This window comes from Myodes glareolus, chromosome 3, assembly GCF_982192425.1.
Source record: "Myodes glareolus chromosome 3, mMyoGla1.1, whole genome shotgun sequence".
In the NCBI taxonomy this organism is placed as follows: domain Eukaryota; kingdom Metazoa; phylum Chordata; class Mammalia; order Rodentia; family Cricetidae; genus Myodes; species Myodes glareolus.
In genome coordinates this window covers 71,570,852-71,586,145 of record NC_142028.1, presented here as the reverse complement: position 1 = coordinate 71,586,145, position 15,294 = coordinate 71,570,852, and the positions used below count along the sequence as shown (strand labels likewise).

At 46.9% G+C, this 15,294-nt stretch overlaps 1 protein-coding gene and 1 long non-coding RNA gene across 5 annotated transcripts in view; one reads left to right on the top strand and one right to left on the bottom strand.

Annotated features, from left to right (window-relative positions):
• The window catches only part of Trit1 (tRNA isopentenyltransferase 1), a 44,072-nt gene extending 36,109 nt beyond the window's left edge, over window positions 1-7,963 (top strand). For 3 of the 4 annotated variants that reach the window (XM_087904645.1, XM_087904648.1, XM_087904647.1), the window contains 6 exons: window positions 2,033-2,144; window positions 2,476-2,588; window positions 2,795-2,872; window positions 5,256-5,380; window positions 5,664-5,781; window positions 7,172-7,963. In XM_087904645.1, the coding sequence (XP_087760771.1) occupies window positions 2,033-2,144; window positions 2,476-2,588; window positions 2,795-2,872; window positions 5,256-5,380; window positions 5,664-5,781; window positions 7,172-7,341 (716 nt within the window). In that variant the 3' untranslated portion in view covers window positions 7,342-7,963. The remainder of the gene's footprint in view (window positions 1-2,032; window positions 2,145-2,475; window positions 2,589-2,794; window positions 2,873-5,255; window positions 5,381-5,663; window positions 5,782-7,171) is intronic. The other variant, XM_087904646.1, reaches the window with a different exon arrangement.
• Window positions 7,417-15,090, bottom strand: LOC146895166 (uncharacterized). The gene is made up of 3 exons (XR_015000913.2): window positions 15,010-15,090; window positions 8,800-8,895; window positions 7,417-8,287 (listed from the first exon to the last, which is right to left on the bottom strand). It is a non-coding gene; the product is annotated as an uncharacterized LOC146895166 (long non-coding RNA).
• Between the last annotated feature and the right edge of the window lie 204 nt (window positions 15,091-15,294).

Sequence of the window (15,294 nt, the reverse complement as noted above, 5' to 3'; positions counted from 1 at the left end):
AAGGTTTCCGGGGGAAGGCTGAGTCACTGATAAACCTGAGAACTAGGTCTGATGGCTAGCTAGCTAACCTGGTAGCATTTGTTGCTAAAGTATTATGTTGCCATTTGGGCGGTGGTAGCATACGCCTTTAATCCCAGCACTTGGGAGGCAGAGGCAAGTGAATCTCTGTGAGTTTGAGGCCAGCCTGATCTACAAGAGCTCGTTCCAGAACAGGCACCAAAGCTACATAGAGAAGCCCTGCCCCTAACCCTGCCCCCCCCAAGAAAAAAAAAGTGTTGTGATGCCCTGTCTGTTGCCCCAGCAAGCAATCAGTGAGCCCTGAGTAAAATGCCATGTACCCTGTAGTCGCCATGCCGTAGAGAGGAGTACGAACTCCTGCACTTGCAGGTCTCCTGGGGGTGAGATGATAGACAGTTCTGCAACAGAGGAGTGCTCAGAGTGCTTTGGGCCTAAGATAAGAGATGGTGACCATTCTCTGGGGAGTAGGGACACAAAATGGCTACATGGGCAGGCAGTGCGGTACGTGGCAAATCGCCAGGCTTGAAGACATTGTTAAACTTCACATAGTTGCTCCACTGTCTCCCAGTTTTGTGAGTTCTTTTTTGTTTGTTTGTTTGTTTTGTCTTGTTTTTAAAGACAGGGTTTCTCTGTATAATAGCTCTAAGCTGTCCTAGAACTCAGTTTGTAGACTAGGAAACTGGCTTTGAACTCACAGAGATCCACCTGCCTCTGCCTCCCATGTGCTGGAATCACAGGCATGTACCACCGCCACCCAGTCTGTTCTGTGAGTTAAGACCAATTAGTTTACCTTTATGTATTCTAACTCTTCTATAAAATAGAAATGATAATAATAGTACATATTTTATAACATCCATTAGTGATTCAAAATACTAAAACTACACAAAGTTGTGGGATGGGAGTATGGCTCAGTAGCAGAGCAGTTGTCTTGTATGCAGAGAACTCTCTGTTCAGATCCTAGCTCAGCAAAATAAATGAGTAAGTCAATGGAATTCAGAGCACTTGCAGTGAGCTTCATACATGACCAGTCCTCAGTAAACAAACCTTAGCAAGGCAAGAACAAGAGCTGTGCTCATTAGAGGCTGAGAGGTAGCAGCAATGGAGACACAGACAGATGATCATAATTATAAGGGTAGTTTGCTTTTAAATCACTTTCAGTTATATGTTTCTGGGAAAATGTAACTTTTCCATAATGAAATGTTTAACAGTCAAACCTTACACTGCAGTTCAATATAAACTAATGGCTTTGACTCATGGCAGAGCCACGTCCAGCTGTTGCACCTGAATGATGATCTACCCACTTGGTAGTTCAAGATGCACCAAGATGTCATCTGGGGATTCTGAAATGAAAGTAGCAAAGTTAGAGTAAAAAAAAAAAAAAAAAAATAGGACAGAAGTTAAGAAAAGTCAACCCCTGGATGTGGTGGTGCACACTTTTGGGAGGCAGAGGCAGGTGGATCTACGTGAGTTCCAGGCCACCCACTCCACACAGTGAATTCCAGGACAGCCTGATCTACAGAGTGAGACCCTGTTTCGAAGAAACCAGGAGACTTCTCAGCCACTTTGAAAAGCAGTGGTGTGCAGTCTCCATAGTGAGTGCTCTCGCCCTTCACTCCAGCTAAGGCACGTGCTTCATTCTGGTTTGCTTTGCTCATGCACAGTCCAAAATACAAGTAAAACAATATGAATTTTTAATATACTCTGAATTCTTTTTTTTTAAAGATTTTTATTTATTATGTATACAGGGTTCTTCCTGCATGTATCCTACAGTACAGAAGAGGACACCAGATCTTATTACAGATGGTTGGGAGCCACCATGTGGTTGCTGGGAATTGAACTCAGGACCTCTGGAAGAGCAGCCAGTGCTCTTAACCTCTGAGCCATCTCTCCAGCCCCCTATACTCTGAATTCTTTCATTTGGATAAAAACCCTTATTGAGGTAGCCTGTTTAGTTCGCCGTGTGAGTGTCGGCCCCTGCCACGTGCTGCTCATTCATGGGCTATTTTGACTCAAGTTCTAGATGAACGCTTGGACAAGAGAGTGGACGCCATGCTTGCTGCCGGACTCCTGGAGGAGCTCAGAGATTTTCACAGGCGCTATAATCTTAAGAACATTTCAGAAAATAGGTGAGGATTTGGCTGCTGTTCTGTTCTACATTCATTGCTTGTCCATAGTTGCAAGAGCGTAGACATAACACTGGCTTTGGATCTACTTACTAGTCTTCAGCCTTGGCATTGGCAGGGCTCATTGAAGGAGGTTTATTATATACCTGTTCCAAGGGTAATTTGTTTTTCTTCAGGCATTCCCAGAAGTTACTTTTAAGGAAGTAACCTGGAGACTGGTAGGGCGGGAAGGGGAAAATTCCAGGCTCTCACTTTCTCACCAATGAGATAACATCCAAGGCCCCTGCTAGCTTTCAGAGGCTATGGCTCACTGCTGATGCTCTCCTGTTCCCAGCCAGGACTATCAACATGGTATCTTCCAGTCAATTGGCTTCAAGGAATTTCACGAGTACCTGATCACTGAGGGAAAATGCACACCAGAGACTAGTAACCAGCTTCTAAAGAAAGGTGTGAATTCCTCCATCTAACCTAGTCTTGGACATCCTTGGGTGATAGTCTGAGCTGAGGCTAGAAGAGTCCCAGCTAAACACTGAGATTGTTGTCTGTGAAGTCTAACAGTGTGCTCATTTCTTTTGCTCTTGACTTGGGAGGGGTTGTCTTCTGACAGGTAGAAATGCTCACCTGGATGCCACTGTGTCTGCTGTATCTTCCAGGTATTGAGGCTCTGAAACAAGTAACTAAGAGATATGCCCGGAAGCAAAACCGATGGGTTAGGAACCGATTTTTGAGCAGTAAGTCCCACTTCTCTCCTTCTCTTCTGGATCAGTTTTGGCAGAATATTGATGTCTTCTCACTCAGCAAATGAACAGTAGTCTCTAGATCTGTCCTGAGAATTTAGACCACAGGTGGGTCTTTTGCATGGAGAATTATTCAGGGGTGTTTTCTGGTGATGTCTTAGGGGGAAAGAAACAGTTAAGTTTCCACTGAAGAGTTTCCTTACTCCTTGAATAGAAAGTGGTGACTGTAAGCACAGGTAAGAAGAGCAAGATAGTGTGAGCAGGTTGGGCGTTAAATCCAGTTCTAGCTTCCGTTTTATACCTGAGAGCAGGCAGAATGCTGCTGGGAGCTTTCCCAGTTAAAATGGTCCTGGGTCTGATGATCTTTAATAGAAAGGACAAAACGTTCTCTGCTTTCCCTCGCTTTATCTTTGTGGTCAAATACACGGTGGGGACTTGAATTGCTTCAGCTGACTCTGCAATTGGACAGAACTTTTAAGGGCGAGGGAAGGAAAGTCTCATACTTTCTCTGTCACCAAATGTCGTGCTGCAGTAGTTGTGTTGAGGCTTCATTTATTTTACAGATAAGAACATGAAGACCTAGCAGGAGTCCAGTAACCCTTCTCCCACCCCCAGCTAGAAGGCAATAGAGCCCAATACAGGCCTGACTTTTAAGTCTAGGCTCATGTTTCTTTGAGTTATGCTGTTGGCTGACCAGCATTTGTACAGGCTCCCAGGACCCCAGTTGTGTGCTTATGAGCTAAAAGGAGATAGATTTAAGGTAGCGAACTCTAGTTTATCCTGGGGACACTTTTAAAATCCTCTTCTGCGTCATCTCCAGTTGACCTTGTACACCTTGATCCATGGTGCTGCTTCTTTCCATTCCCCTTTCCTGCCTGTCTTGATAAGTAGTGGGGATCCCAGCCTGGTCTCAGCTGAACTGGGGGTTCAGAACCACAGATTTCAACTGCAGCTTCCCTTCCCAAGTCTGACAGTAAGTCTGAAACAAAAGGCTTTTTTGTGATAGTTTAGAACTTCCTCTTGTGGTAAGGCCACAGTAACCCGTCTCAACCAGGAGGGGTTAATGGCACAGTGTCATTTGCCTGCACCTCATTCTGTGCAGGCACAGTCCTGGTGCCAGAGAGAAAGGCACAGCTGCCCTGTAAGTCAGGAGCCACATTTGATTGGGCAAGGCTAGTCTTCTGGGATATGGTCTGGCAGAGAGCCAGAGGGACTTCCCCACCCCAGCTTGGCCTTGGACCCAAGCCAGAAATAGCAGCTGGGAGCCGAGAACTTGTTGAAAGGTGCTTAGACAGGGCACAGAGGCCCAACAAAGGACTTAGAGGAGAAAGGGAAACGTAGAGTGGCCTAGAAACAGGTGCAGAGCTCAACTAAGGCCAGGTGTGCGGTGGGCACTGCCTGCACCCTCTGGTCTCACCTTTCCATGTGGTGGCAGGTGTAGGCCAGTCCGGCTTATGAAGAATCTTATTTGTGGTTGGCACACTCAAAAGGCCAGCACCTGTCAGCCGTTGGCATCCCAATGCCTTTGATGTTTTTTGTCCATGGGACAATGCTTCTTGCCTTCAAGTAACTGACTTCACCTAGCTGTAGCGATGGTCCAGTGTGTCTGTAGAGTGTGGCCGAACTGAAGCTAAACTGTCGCAGTGCAGTTGGCCCAGGAGGGTGGCTGTCCACTCGTCCATACCGCCAACCTTGTGTCTGTTCACGAGGACACGTGTATCCTCCTTTAGATGTGGCTCTTAAAAGAAGGTGTTTAGGAACCTGGCATTGTACTACATGACTGTAATTGTTTGGAAGACAGGGGGAGGCAGGAGGATCAGGGGTCCAAGACCAACTTCGGGTACCCAGTGAGTTTGAGGACAGCCTGGGTCACAACAGTCTCTGAATCAAAAAAAAAAAAAAGAAAGAAAAGAAAAGAGAAAAGAAAAAGTCATGAAGGTCAGAGTGAGATTCAACTAGACCAGCCCCAAGACTAGTTCTTGAGTGGTCCATTGGTTAATGCTTGTGGTTATCCAAATGCTACCAGTGACATAAAATTTAGAGCAGGCCCTCACTCGGGGCTCTTAGCTTAGTTCCTCCTGTGAAGTGCTGTTTCTGTCACAACAGCCCACACAGTGGGCATCAGATCTGTTATTCCATTTTTATTTCCTTACTGGTCAAAGATTTTGCTCTCGAGTCTGTTTGCATGGTCAGGCATGTTGCTGCATATAAGTCAGGCTTCTGGGTCTTTGGGATATTTATAGTAGGATGAATAGCGTGATCAGAATGTCACTCCTTTGGCCCTGTGTGTTCCTCTTGAGGGTTTTAAGAGTCCTGGAAACAGAATAGATTGGGTCCCGTAGACCAGGCTCTCACAACTTTTCTTTGTCATCATTAGGACCTGGTCCCAGTGTCCCTCCAGTATATGGCTTAGAAGTATCTGATGTTTCAAAGTGGGAAGAGTCTGTTCTGGAACCTGCTGTCAATATAGTACAGAGTTTCATCCAGGTGACTATTAAGGAGGTCTGTTGTCAGGTTTGCAAAGGGCTTTCTTTTGCTGACACTTGCTGCTAGTTTGGGAGCCAGATCTCATGTCAGTGGGGTAAAGCATCAAGCTGGCTGCTTTTAAATCCCTGGAGCTTGTTTTAACTTTCATATTTAGAAAGGTTGTTGCTAAAATATGTTAACAGCCCACCTGTTCTCTGGGGGATGAAAAAGGAATCTTGGGAAAAATCCCACTCCCCTTAATATCAGAGAATTGTCCCCAAATCTCTTTGAGCTGAATGTCCTTCCCCTTGCTCTCTAGGGGCACAAACCTACAGCCACGCCAATGAAGATGGCGTATGATGAAACTGAGAACAAGAGAAGTTACCACATGTGTGACCTGTGTGACCGGATCATCATCGGGGACCGGGAATGGGCAGGTGGGGATAGATGGAGGCTGTGTGTGGGGTCATGAGATCTAAATTGGGGGGCAGAGGGGGCGTCGCACTTCTTAAAACTTAGTCTTTAATAGTTGGATGCTGGAGTCAGCTTTGTAACAGGTCAGACAGATTCCTGAGAACCTTTCCCAGACTGGAGAATTGCCCCATATCCCGAAGTGCAGAAGACCTTCACCCTCCAGCTGTGAGGGAGCAGAGGCATAGCTGGGAGGGAGCAGGTGTGCACAGGGTCCTCAGAGGCCAAGGGGCGGTCTTTGTAGCACTCTCAGGCTAACTTGTCAAACTGTGATGGTAGGTGGGGAAAAAGCTGTGAGAACTAGTTTGAGCTAGCCTGAGCTAGCCTGACCCAGCTGCAGGAAACCTGCTCATAGTACAGTTTTGCTTGGATTCTCAGAGTAGATGTTTCTCTCCATATCAGCCCATAGAATGATTAGATTTATTAACTGACATCTCTGACAAAATGAACCCCATTGTCAGAGACTCGGGGCGACTGTGTGCCCATCCAGCAGAAGAAGCCTTGGTTGTTGGTGGTGTATAATGATGAAAGGGGAAGAGAGAGGGCGTCTGATTGCTTTGTGAAGGAAACTTAGTGCTTCGATTTGTCGAATGTCCTTTGGGGAGAGCCTCAGAGAAGCAACATTTGTGAGCCTTTGTGAGCTCGGCTGTGTGAGCCTTCTATAGTGCCATCTGTCGAGTCCTTGCTCCGTCTCCTGCTGCCATGGAAAGCAGCCCAGAGCCCAGGTTTGCCTTACGCCTAGAGAATAAAGCTGCCTCTTCTTCCCACACAAATTTCCTCAGTTTATTTCCTTACTTATACTTCCAACCCCCCTCCCCCCAAAAAATGATGTTTTTGCTATGTGTAAAAGAATTTTAACTTAGGATCAGTGGGTAAAGAAGCTTGCCAGCAAGCAATCTCCTACCCCTACATACATGCACAATTAAGTAAATAAATAAATTTTAAAATTAGCCTAGCCATCCCTCTCTTTAGGTGTTCCCAGAGGATAATTCTTGCAGAAGAACAGGATAGTAAAAATGAGCCTGTATGAAACAGTCATCGGGTAAGAGTGAGAGTTTCGGTGGGTCTGTGCAGCAGTGGACTGAGCACGCTCACTGCTGACCTGCCCAGCAGAGCCTCAGCCAGTGTGCAGCACAGACCGGGAGGCGAAGGCAGGGGGAGCCTGAGCGTGATGTCAGTCTGGGCTACAGAGTAAGGCCTTGTCTCGAGCAAACATGTGTCTACTCTGTTATTTATTAATAGTTAAAGATTGTATAGTTAAATTCAAATGTTTGGTTTGGTTTATTATTTTTTGTTTGTTTTTAGAATTCTAAGAAAGCTGATGTCTTTTTGTTTATTTGGTTTTTGTCTTCTCAGCACATATAAAATCCAAATCTCACTTGCACCAATTGAAGAAAAGAAGAAAGTTGAACTCAGATGCTGTTGCTCACATAGAAACTCAAAGTAGTTCCCCAGACTGTGACCCGGAACCTAAAGAGGAGAAGTCCCCAGGGCAGCATGAGCAAGAGCTGAAAGCCAGGGTTTGAAAGATGTGCCTGGTGGCCTTTACAGAGATGTGGGGATCAAGTGCAGGAGGGAGGGGAGTGTTGGTGTCCCACGCATCTTCTTTTATTCTGTGCTGTGGTCTGCAGTGGGAATAGCAGGCCTTTCAGCCCTTGTGTGGCTGTTGTGTCTGGTAGTGATGTAGTTCAGGGTGGGATTTTTTTTTCTTTGAACCTTAAAGGTTTTATTTTAGAAAGAGGCACAGATTGCACATTTTCTACTGGAGGATCTTTTTTAGTGGTGAATACCAAGATTCAGTACATCCTTTAAAAGAGAGTTCTTGTCCCGGGTGCTGGCTAAAAATATCTCGCTTCCAGATGCTTTTGTCAATGACTGAAGTATTGTAAGGCACAGTCAGGAGTTCTGGATGTGAGAGAACGGCAGGAAGGAGCAGCCCAGAGAGACGACGAGGCGAGCTGTCCTAGCTCTGAATCTCAGAAGACGGAGGGGTCAGGCAGAGGTGGTTGTGACCCGGGTCTTGAAGACTAAAGAAAGAATCTGAGTCTGCTGAGCTAGCTGCTGCCGTGCAGAATGGCTGGCACTGCTGTCTTTCTAGGGCAGAAAGCTATATGTTCTTTTGAGATGTGAATAAAAAGGTTTGCAATAGCCCTCTAGTTTATTCACAGCGTGCTCTGTCGTCAGTGCGGTAACTCTTTCTCCAGCTCAGCACTCAGCAGAGATACGATGTATACCGAGCTTCCCACGCCTCCTTTTCCTGCAGGGTCTCTCCCGGGGGTTGTTATCTGAAGCCTCTGCTCTTTTGTGTACAGCATAGGTCAGGGTGTTTTGATGCTTTCCTCGGCATTCCACATTCACAGTGCTGGGTGTCAGCGCTACTGTTTTCAAAACATTTTCATCATTCCGTTAGAGAACTCTGCCCTGGAAGCTGTAGTTCTTCAGAGGCCTTTGTTCCAGGTGGTGTGAGAGACCCTGGAGTGGGCCAAAGGGAACAGAGATGCCAGTCAGTCTGCTTTTGGGGAATCTTAGGAAGATCCATGTAACTAACCAGTGTACCAAGAGTACTGAAGATCAGAGAAACTGCAGATTTCAGTGTAAAGAAGAAGGAATCATGCAAGAAGGAACATCTTAAGCTGGACATGGTGACCCAGCACTTGGAGGCAGAGGCAAGTGGATCTCTCAGAATTTGAGGCCAGCCTGGTCTACATGAGTTTCAAGACAGCCAGGACTGTTATATATTGGAATCTTGTCTCAAAAAACAAACAAAAAGAAAAAAATGAGGAAGAAGGAGCATCTCTTAAGGGTGTAGTTTTTAGAATCCAAGCACTTGGAAGTCCGTATAAGAAGAATCATGTGTTCCAGGCCAGCCTGGGCTACATAGTGAAACCAAAACAACCCCACCCAATAGCACAGCATGAACAAATTAGGTCTGTGAATTACTGGACACACAGGTATGAGACCTGAGTTAGATCCCCAGAACCTACCTGACATGGTGCCAGCCTCTTGCTGTTCTTGCTGATCCTGTGTGTATCATGTTTTATGTGCATGCCATGAGCATTCCTTTCATCCAGTACCTGGAACTTAAGTTATGGATGATTATGAGTTGCTGTGTGGTTTGCTGGGAATCAAATCCAAACCCTCTGGAAGAGCCTCAAATGCGCTTGACTGGTGAGCCATCTCTTCAGCCTCACAACATGCCTCTAATCTCATTGCTAGAGAGCTAGAAATAATATCTGGGGCCCACTGGCTGGCTAACCTAGCATAATATGTGCTACTAGAGACAAATGAGATGCACTGTCCAAAAATAAGGTGGTAGGGCAGAGAGGCGGGCAGATTTCCAAGTTCGAGGCCAGCCTGGTCTACAAAGTGAGGACACCTAGGACTGTTACAAAGAGAAACCCTGTCTTGACAAACCAGAAAATAAAGTGGTGGTGTGGCAGGTCAGTGACTCAGCCTAGACAATCCATAAGCTCCAGGTTCAGAGTGAGGCCCTGTCTCAAAAAAGGGGGGGGAGCTAGTGAGGTGACTCAGCAGGTGAAAGTACCCATGTAAAAAACTGGATGTCGTGTAGGCTTCTGTAATCCCGTACTCCTGAGAGATGGGTGCAGGGGACGGGACAATCCTGTGAAGCTGGGGTGCGTAGCGTGTACCAACAAGATACACGCAGTAAAGTAGTGAACTGACTCCCCCACATACGTACAGCACACACACCTACCAAATAATAACTGTTTTTAAAGGCAGAGAGCGCCTCCACATGCATGCACACACAGGTGTCCACCCACCTGCACACACACAAAACACAAACTGGTGCCTGAGGGGGAGTGTCACCTAAGGTCATTTCTCCTGCCTCTGCCCACACATGCGCACACATATATACATGCCCCCACACATACACAAAATAGAAGCAAAGGAACCCTTCAAAGTGTGGTTATGTTTTTTGGATGCTACGTAGAAATCGGGGTGAAAAACTTTGACCTCTTAGCAAAAGTACTGGCCGGCTCTTAATAAATATTTTCTCCTGTCAAAGAAGCCAGTGGTGCGCCCCCGCCATCTTGTTCTTTGTGTCTGAGTTCCCCAGCCGGTGTATTACCTGAATCAGCAGGCTGGGAAGCCACATCTTGGGTGCAGAGTACAGTGAAGCCAAACAATGCCAAGCACTTCAGGGACGTTATTGTCCCCCAGCCTTGGAGGCAGAACCGTGGGAGATGCAGGCCCCCCCCCCCCCCGGGGAGCATGGCTAGCCAGCTAGCTGGGGGCAAGAGGGGGAGGGTCTGAGCAGCTGAAGATACTAGCTGTTGAGTGTTGTGTAGAGTTGGCTTTGTTTAGGGAGGAAGCTTAGTTTCTGAAATGCCTCACTTGGCTTGCTAAATATATTTTAAAGCCTTAAAAATGTCAGCAGACAATCAAGAAAAACAAGTTTTACTAATTCTACCTCAAAAGACCTCTTTAATCCTTCCATCTGAAATACCAGGAGCGGTGGCTTCTCTGAACTCACTTCTCTGTCTGCTGGAATCTGAGACTGCTTTACCTCCCGCACCCACCAGTCAGTGTCTAATGATTTTCTTAAGTGCCTGTTAAGTGCAGGGCACGGTGGTTGAACCCACTGCTCACGTTAGAGACGGTGAGATGGGAGATGAGATTCCTGCAGCAACTGTGGAAAAGCCTGGGGCTGGCATCGCCCTGCTGCTCTCTGGTGGAGGCGGCCAGGGAAGGACACAGTCTTCGGCCCTTGGGTTTCCACCAGACGCAAGAGACGTGTCAGCCTTGGCACAGGTAGAAGCTAAAGTGAGAACGTGGCTGTACCAGTCGCAGCACGTGTGGCCCCTTCACCAGCACAACTCTGGCTAGCTGGGAAGTCCACTGAGACCAGCGAGGGCTGTTTGCTCATACTGCACCATCTGGCCTCAGCTAATCCCTAGACAAGCAGGGTCCTTCATCCAGGTCACTTCAGTTTGCCACCAGCGGTGTTGTCTGAGTGCCTTTGGTGATTAATTCCAACACACAGTGAGCAGTTAGACTCGTCTTCCTCGTAGTAGTAGTAGTAGGAGGAGGTAGTGGAAAAAGAAGAAATTAAGATTTATTTTTAAATTGTGTGTGTGTGCACATGTGCGCGCGCCTGCATTTTGCTGCAAATGCCCTGGGAGGCCAGAACTGGAGCTACAGGTGGCAAGGAGCTTCCTCGTGGGTGCTGGAGCCAATCTTGTGTCCCCTGCACGGTCTTAGGCATCTCTCCAGCACCTTCTACCCCATTTGATTTTTTTTTTTTTTAATAGTGAGGCTGTACCTCAAAAAAACGGTGTAAGGAGAGAGCTGAAAAGTTTTCTGGCTTCCACATGTGTCCACAGTCATAAAGCATCTTTTAAAAAAAGAAGTGCTCTGGGGCTGGAGAGATGGCCCAGTGGTTAAGAGGCCTGTTCTGTTCTTCCAGAGGACCTGAGTTCAATTCCCAGCACCCATATGGCAGCTCACAAGCACCTGTAATGGGGTCTGATGCCCTCTTCTGGCGTGTAGTCACACATCCAGGTAGAACACGCATACATAAATTTTAAAAAATCTCTCAAGGTACTTTGAAGAGTTGAGGCTAACTCCAACTGTCTGTATTGGGCCTATAAGATGTCAGTAAGTGTGCTCGAGCCAAGCCTGGTGACTTGTCCTGCATTCATCTTCTGGGACCTTGAAGGTAGGTGGGAAAGGGCCAGTTGTCTCAGGCCTCCACATGGATGCCCGTAGGAGGGCACGTGCACAAGGAGGTAGAAACTTCTAAAGTGTAAGTTTAAAAAAAAAGTATTTCTTTTGAGACCTATCAGGAAGGGTTCATCTTTGGTCTGTGCACATAGTTTGCCCCTTTGTAATGCTCAGTAAGTATTTGTACAGTCTCCTTCCAACATCGACAATTTTCCACTTCAAACACATCCCATACTAACTTTGGAAGGGTGGGCTACAGTGTGGAATTACTTGCCTGTTATTTGTAAGGCCCTGGGTTTGATCCATAGCACAACAGAACCGAAAAAAAACTCACAGCGTATTAAAAGCTAACTACACAACAGACACACACGAGCTTTTGTGAATACAGTGGCAGTGTCCCCAGCAGGGAGAAATAGTCAAAAGCTTATTGAGTCAGTTACATAGAAGCTAAGTGAGTCCTAACATAAGCAGTCTGTTTCAACCATTAAATGGTCTTCACACAAGCTGAGGACTTGGGGTGGTGGCCACAGGCAGGAATTGCATGTTTGACTAGTACCCGCTTCGATGCAATTTTCTCCAGTGGTGGCTGGTCATTTGTGAAGCCATTCTAAATATTCACAAAGGGCCTTGGTGGTGTGAGCTGAAATGAAAGGCTAGGCTGCTGTAACAGAGACTCAACAACACAGCGGCTTCAAGGACAAAGCAGTCATTCTTCCTCGTGTACCAGCTCTGGGTTCTGAGTTAGCCTCTCTGAGGAGAGCAGACCAGGTCAGTAGGGCAGCTCTGAATGACCAGGTCAGTGGTCATTCAGGGACACAGGTTCCCTGTATCATGTTGCTTCAGCGTCCTCTGGAGCTCAGCCCTCTGTGCTTGAAGCTGGTCATCCCTGGTCCCAGCAGGAGAAAAGGAAAAGAAGACTCGAGAGGTATGCTTGTCCCCCTGAAGGTCCCGCCAGTCTGCTCACTGCTCACTAGCCATGGACTCACTATCCATATGACCACACCTACCCACCAGAGAGACTGAGAAATGAGCCAAGTCCCATGTCAAGAACTGAGGAGAGCAGATTTGGGTAGACTCTGTAGCCTTCGCTAAATCATTATCATCAAAAACTTGATTCCAGACTTTAGTGAATTGCCTCTGCTAACTTGTTAGGGGCCAATTTCTTTTTTCTTTCTCTCTCTCTTTTTTTTTTTCTATTTGTGAAATTATGGGCCAGGCAGGGTGGTACATGCCTTTAATTACAGCACTTGGAAGGCAGAGGCAGGAGGATCTCTGAGTATTGAGGTCAGCTCATTCTACAGTGAGGAGTAAACAGAGAAACCTGTCTCAAAAAAACAAACAAACGAGAGAGAGAGAGAGAGAGAGGAAGAGGAGAGAGTCACAGAAGCCACAGTCACCTAAGCTAACCTCTGAACCATCAGAAAAGTCGAACATGACGAAATCCTGGCTGGTAGAACTTTGAGAATAAAAGCATTACAAAGATGTGATGCTCTTGAGCCTTGGCCAGCCGCCAAGGTGCTGAAGGGAGGGGGGCATGAAACTGAGCTCTGATAGGACTGCTACAGGTTTCTTTTATGGGGGAAACCCCACTGTTTGTAATTGTAGCTGATCACACTACTACCCAGTCTGTTATCTGTAGCGTTAAGTAGCCTCTTCCTATACAAAACAGAATTACCTCCCTTGGGGGGTGGGGCATCGTAAGAATTAAGCCAGGCCCTTTTGTGAATGGTCCGTTCACCTGTCACTGCAGTGTCCGGCAACTAGTGGGTATGGGTTAAACTGGTCGGTTTTACTGGAGAGAACCTGTGAACGCTGCTAGCATGTGGACTTGGGTTATGGTGTCGGTTCTCAGTACTTAACCAGGGCAAGTTCTGACTTGGCCAACCGAACTCCTGAAGGCCAAAAATGACGCCTCCTTTTTACCTCCCAGGTTTGGTTGGTCAGTGTCTTTGCTTGCTTGAATAGTCTGTTTTCTTCTGTCGTGGATCTGGCTCCTGCTGTTTATTCTGCTTGAAGTGCCGTGCCCCCTATTCTTTGTCTAGTAAGCACCTGCACACACTTCCAGGCTGAGATCCCATGTCCTCTCCTCTAGAGAAGAAGCTTCGGGATGCAGAGCTGGCTCAGCAGTTAAGAGCATTGGCTGCTCTTGCTCTAGGAATTGTTCAGTTCCTAGCCCCCACACCAGGTAGCTCACAACAGCCTATGACTTCAGCTACAGTGAGACCCCCACACTTCTGGCTTCTGAGAGCATCTATGCTTATGTATACACACACACACACACACACACACACAAAATTCAAAAATAAAAATTAAGGCTCTTGCCATGGTTTTTCCTCCCTGTGTGGTCACTTACACAGGGCACTGGTGAGGGCTTACGCAGCGCTCGCTGCCTGGCACCGTCATAGTTCTCTTTACCCACACTAACTCAAACTTCACAATAGCCCAAAGGAGCCAAGGGGCCACTGCTATTATTAGCTCCATTTTACAGTTGAGGGAAGCTGTTAAGGGCAGACTGGGATCTGAAACAAGGTGGGTGGCTCCGTCTGTTTAGTGTCCCTCTTCTGCTGTCACACATCCTACCTGGGACTGTCTTGCTCCCACTGAACTGGAAATCCTACCAGAATGGGAGTCCTTTATCGTAAGACCAACCTGGAACAGTCGTGGGTGGTCAGTAGATAGCCAGGCTGGATCCTGCCAGGCGTGCCTCCCTAGTCAAGGCTACCCTTCATCGAGCACTCACTGTGCCAGGCATTGGAGGCGACACACATGTGTACTTCATAATGTACCCCTAACAGCCCAGGCATTGTGTTAGCACCACTTTGCAAAGGGACGAACGTGCAGAGAATGCTCGCAGAGTCGAAATCCAAGTAGTAGCTGGGTGCTGGGCAGCTCTGGGGGCAGGGCACCTACGAAGGCCTGCTTCTGGAGGCGTCTCTGCAACTGTGTGTGAGTTCACCCGGAACTCGCTAAGTATCTGAGGTCGGACTTCGACTCATGACAATCATCCTGCTTCGGCTTCCCGGGGGCTGGGATTATAGGTATCTGCCAGCACACCCAGGGTTTTTTTTAGTGTGTATTTATTTATTTATTTGTTTACTTATTTATTTAGGTTTTTCGAGATCGGGTTTCCCTGTATCTTTGGAGCCTGTCCTGGAACTAGCTCTTGTAGGCCAGGCTGGCCTCGAATTCACAGAGATCCGTCTGCCTCTGCCTCCCGAGTGCTGTGATTAAAGACGTGTGCCACCACCACTCGGCTTGCTTTTTATCCTTTTCGTTTTAAGCCAGTCTTTACATTTTTTCTAGCTTCATTGAGTGTAACATGAGGGGGCCAGCTTGTTGGGGTTTCCTGTCCCACCCGGTACCCCACAACTGGCAATTTCTAAAGAAAATAACATGGAATCTACATTAGGTTATAAACTGATTGGCCCATTAGGTCAGTCTTCTTGTTAACTCTTATAACTTATATTAATCCATTATTCTCATTTATGTTAGCCATAATGGCTCCGTACCTTTTTCAGCTGGGCAAGTTACATGCTACCTCTTCCGTAGTCTGCGCAGGAATGGCGGAGGGACCTTCCTCCTCCGTAGCCTTATTCTGTTCTCATTGCCCCGCCTCTACTTCCTGTCTGGTTGATCCGCCTATACTTCCTGCCTGGCCAATCAGCATTTTATTAAAATACATGATTGATAGAATACAGATAATTTTCCTGCACCAATTGAGATATTATTGACAAAACTACATATTTAAGGTATATAACCCAATTTGATTATATCTTAGGAAGTGTTTAACCCAT